Source organism: Phyllobates terribilis, unplaced genomic scaffold (assembly GCF_046119375.1).
Source record: "Phyllobates terribilis strain yellow unplaced genomic scaffold, ASM4611937v1 Scaffold_5__5_contigs__length_657084704, whole genome shotgun sequence".
Classification (NCBI taxonomy): domain Eukaryota; kingdom Metazoa; phylum Chordata; class Amphibia; order Anura; family Dendrobatidae; genus Phyllobates; species Phyllobates terribilis.
In genome coordinates this window covers 437229978-437234866 of record NW_027362765.1, presented here as the reverse complement: position 1 = coordinate 437234866, position 4889 = coordinate 437229978, and the positions used below count along the sequence as shown (strand labels likewise).

At 46.9% G+C, this 4889-nt stretch overlaps 1 protein-coding gene across 1 annotated transcript; it reads left to right on the top strand.

Annotated features, from left to right (window-relative positions):
* Positions 1-3658: 3658 nt before the first annotated feature.
* LOC141271626 (olfactory receptor 5AR1-like) lies at positions 3659-4612 on the top strand. The gene has a single exon (XM_073681669.1). It carries the CDS (start codon positions 3659-3661, stop codon positions 4610-4612), a length of 954 nt encoding a protein of 317 aa, XP_073537770.1.
* Positions 4613-4889: the final 277 nt, after the last annotated feature.

Below are 4889 nucleotides of genomic sequence, written 5' to 3'. Positions count from 1 at the left end.
TCTCTCTCGACTGTATGCCTTGGTTGGGCAACGAACTGTGACCTCTGCCGCTAGCGTGTTCAGATGGTAATTTTTTTAACAATTCTGCAGCAAGGGCCTTCTGGTACTGCCCCATTTTTGTAGACCTCTCCAGTAACGACTGTCACCCAACATTTTGACAACGCGAGGGTCACGGTTAAGGCAGTGTAACATAAACTCAGCCATGCGTGCCAGACTGGTAACGGGCAAGACTTCCATGTCATCACCAAGATGACGACTGACCATGCTCTCCTCCTCCTCCTCCTCCCCCCTGTCCTCAGGCCAACCCATGCTGAACCGACGGTATGACAGTTGTACAGGTACTACCGTCTACAGCGCATGATACCAGCTCCTGTTCTTCCTCCTCCTCCTCTTCCTCATTGTCCCCCAATGCACATTGGGATGAGATGAGGCTGGGCTGTGTGTAATCGCCCGCTACGGCTTCTTGATCCATCTCATCATACTCTGGCTGCAATGCCTCCTCTTTAATTCTCTGCAGAGAGCGTTGCAAAAGACAGACAAGTGGGATGCTGACGCTAATGATGGCGTCATCGCCACTCACCATCTTGGTGGACTCCTCAAAGTTTGTCAGGATGGTACATATGTCAGACATCCAGGTCCACTCCTGAGGTCTTATGTGTGGAGTCTGACCTGAATATCGACGGCCTTGTTGCAGCTGGTACTCCACAACTGCTCTCTTCTGCTCACAAATCCTTTGCAACATGTGGAGGGTAGAGTTCCAATGTGTGGGGACATCAGACACCAGTCGGTGTGCCGGAAGCTGCAAACGCTGCTGCAACACAGCAGGGGCGGCGGAAGCTGTAGCCGACTTCCGAAAATGAGCTGACAGGCGGCGTACTTTGACGAGCAGATCTGGCAACTCGGGGTATGATGTGAGAAACCGCTAAACCACGAGGTTAAGCACATGAGCCAGGCATGGTACGTGTGTGATCTTGCCTCGCCTCAGAGCCGCCACCAGGCTACGGCCATTGTCACACATGACCATGCCTGGATGTAGGTTCAGCGGTCTCAGCCACAGATCTGCCTGCTCTTTCACAGCTGTCCACAACTCATAAGCAGTGTGAGGTTTATCACATAAGCTTATGAGTTTCAGCACAGCCGCTTGGCTGTTGCCGCTTGGCTGAGGTAGTACTGCAGTGCTTCCAGCTTGTAACTGATGTGGTGATATCTGAGATGGAGGCTGAACATGAGGAGGAGGAGGAGGATGATGCGTCGGAGCTGTACACTGTGGGGGCAACTCTGACTGACATAGGGCCTGCAATCCTCGGTGTGGGGAGGACGTGTTCCGTCCCAAGGTCTGACTGGGTCCCGGCTTCCACTATATTTACCCAGTGTGCCGTCAGGGAGATGTACCGTCCCTGGCCACAAGCACTTGTCTACGTGTCCGTTGTCAGGTGGACTCTCCCAGCAACTGCGTTGTTGAGGGCACGGCAGATGTTTTGGGACACGTGCTTGTGTAGTGCGGGGATGGCACACCGGGTAAAATAGTGTCGGCTGGGGACCGAGTACCGAGGGACAGCCACCGCCATAAGGTTGCGGAAGGATTCTGTCTCCACCAGCCTAAAAGGCAGCATTTCCAATGCTAGCAGTCGTGAAATGTGCGAATTTATGACTGTGGCCTGTGGAGCGTTGGCTGCGAATTTTCGCTTTCGTTCAAAGGTCTGGAATATGGACAATTGAACGCTGCGGTGGGACGTGCACGTGGACGTGGACGTTGATGCTGTTTCTTGAGAAACTGCCATAACAAGTGAAGACTGAGAGGAGGGGGCATCTTTGCATGCAGTATGGACAGGGGATTGCCTTGCACGCACAACAGGGGGTTCTTTTACATGCACAACAGCGGAAGAAGCAGTGGTGACACCCGCTGACACTGGTCGTGGACCCTGGGGTTCGCCCCACAAAGTCGGGTGCTTTGCTGACATATGCCTGATCATGCTGGTGGTGGTCAGGCTGGTAGTTTTTTCACCGCTGCTGATGCTGGCCTGGCAGGTGGTACAAATGGCCTTTTTGGGGTTATCAGCAGAGTCTCTGGAAGACCTACCGGCTGTACTGGCAACGTCCCTCGTGTTGGTGTTACGGGGAACGGTTGCCCGCCTTCTGTCTGCGGCCACCACACTGCTTCTTCCTGCCTGTTGGGGTACTCTGCCTCCCTCCCTCTGTGTGCTGCTGGCCTCGCTCTGCGTGTCCTCCTGCCACGTTGGGTCAGTTTCTAGATCATCCAACACCTCCTCCTCTTCCACTTCCGCACCATGGTCCTCCTCCTCATTTCGTGGCAATTGTGTCTCGTCATCGTCCACCTCTTGTGACAAATTGCCAGCGTCACCTTCCTGTGGCCATGGCTGTTCAAATATTTGGCCATCGCTACATGGGATCTCCTCTTCCACCACTTCAAGCGGAGCAGGCGAGGGTAATAAAAGGGTAATAAAAAGGAGATTAGAACCATGGAAGAGGAAAACCACAGTTCTAGTTCTCTGGCCTACACCAGAATCTTTTAAACAGATATGTTTGTGTCTGAACAGTCAGCGAGACACTCAAACTGTTTTTTTTCATGTAAAAAAGGCAAAAAGGTGGATTACACCCAGATTTGAACCGTGGAAGAGGAAAACCACAGTTCTAATTTCCTGGCGTATACCAGACTTTTTTAAATAGATATATTTGTGCCTGAACAGTCAGCGAGACACTCAAACTTTTTTTTTTAATGGAAAAAAGGCAAAAAAGTGGATAATACAGAGATTTGAACCGTGGAACTGCAAAACCACAGTTCTAGTTATCTGGCTGAAACCAGACTCTTTTAAACAGATATATTTGTGTCTGAAGACTCACAGACACACTCAATTTATTTTTTTGGGGGGGAAAAATACCAAAAGGTTAATAAGACGGGTATTTGTACAGTCTGACTGAGGAAAAAAAAAAAAAGAGTATTTAGATGAAAAAAAAAGGATTTTTCCTGGCCCCTGAGACCTGGGGCTAAGTGTAGCAATTTGAGCAGCAGCAGCACACAGGACTGTAATGCAGTGTTTGTTGGTATAATCACTGCGTCTCCTATACAGCCTGCCTGCCTGCCTGATATCTGGGATGGATATTAGTCCTCAGAAGGACTGTTTGTTTGATTTTGCAGGCTTTAGAGACCCTACACTAGCTATTTCTCAGTATAAATCTCTCCCTAGCTCAGCAGCACTCTCCCTACACTGTCTGATCCGGAGCGACTGTGTCCAAGATGGCGGCGCCTGGTTTTAAATACTCGAGGTGACGCTGTGCGGCCAGCCAATCACGGTAATGCCCACAACCAACATGGCTGCGGCATTACAGTGAATGGCTGGCAATCCCTGCATGTTCATTGGCTCTGTAAAGAGCGCCAAACATGCAGGGCGGAGACCCGAGCTCCCGCCCGAGTAACCCGAAAATGCTCGGTGCTCGCCGAACATCCCGAGTAGTGAGATGCTCGGGCGAGTAGCGAGCAGTGTCGAGCATGCTCGCTCAACACTAATGTTAATAAAGATAAAAATGATTAAATATTAAATTTACATGAAGTACTGGAAATAATAAAGTTTGGTAACATTGTCTGTGGATGTCTGAAAGGCTTATTGCATTTAGTTATGTTTCATTTTTGTAGAAGACCATGTATAAAGTGGCATCAAGGAACGAGTCACACGCAGTACAGTTCACAATCTTGTGTTTCTCTGATCTTCCTCACCTTCAAGTTCCTCTTTTTATGATATTTTTAACAATCTACCTTAATGTAATATTTGGAAACGCTGCAGTTCTTGTGACAATTATCTTCGATCCTCACCTGCACACTCCTATGTATATATTTTTGAGTAACCTCTCAGTTCTGGATATTTCCTATACTTCTACCACTCTACCCAAACTTCTTACTATGCTTTCTACTCAACACAAGATCATGTCACTGGTCGGTTGTATAACACAGATGTATTTTTTCCTTTGTTTTGCTTGTATGGAAATGATTCTTCTTGCAGTTATGGCATATGACCGCTATGTGGCAATCTGCCATCCGCTCCACTATACCGTACTCATGAGACCAAGAACCTGCTTTGTTCTGGTCATCTCCATATGGTTTGCTGCATTATTAGAACCTGTTTTTTTCACAATTTTAGTTTCCAATTTATCTTTTTGCTCATCCAACCAAATTGATCATTTTTTCTGTGACGTCTCTCCATTGCTGAAACTTTCCTGTACCGATACCACTTATGTAAATATGACAACATACATTTTAGGTGCGCTGGTTGGTATGAGCACATTCATCGTGACTTTGGTTTCTTACATTTATATTGTGTTTAATATCATAAAGATTCACTCTGCAGTTGGAAGAAGTAAAACCTTCTCGACCTGCACTTCCCATCTCACCTCTGTACTACTATATTATGGCACTACTCTGTCCTTATATATGAGACCCACATCAATGTATTCTCCAAGACAGGACAAGTTTTTCTCTCTTCTGTATATCGTACTGATCCCATTGCTCAACCCTGTAATTTACACCCTGAAGAATAAGCAATTTAAAGAGGCTTTTAAAAAATTGAAAAATATCTTATATTTTCTAAAGAATATATAACCCCAGACAGAACTTAGATACATGCTGGCAACTTTTTACTGCATGTAACATAGATAAAAAGAACAATACTAATGGGTAGATCACAGGCTTGGACTGGCCAGCAGAAAAGGAGAATCCTCTGGTGGGCCCCTGTGCATGAGTGGGCCATCACCCTCTTATATGAGCAGTACTTTGCACAATACAGTTGATTCACCATATACAGACAAAGGCAGCATCTTATAAATTTAACAATCCACCCAATTTATTGCTATAAAATTTTGTGAATGGGGATAAAGTC

Excerpts from the sequence above, each read along its gene's own strand:
- LOC141271626 (XM_073681669.1), top strand. The coding sequence starts at position 3,659 with ATGTATAAAGTGGCATCAAGGAACGAGTCACACGCAGTACAGTTCACA.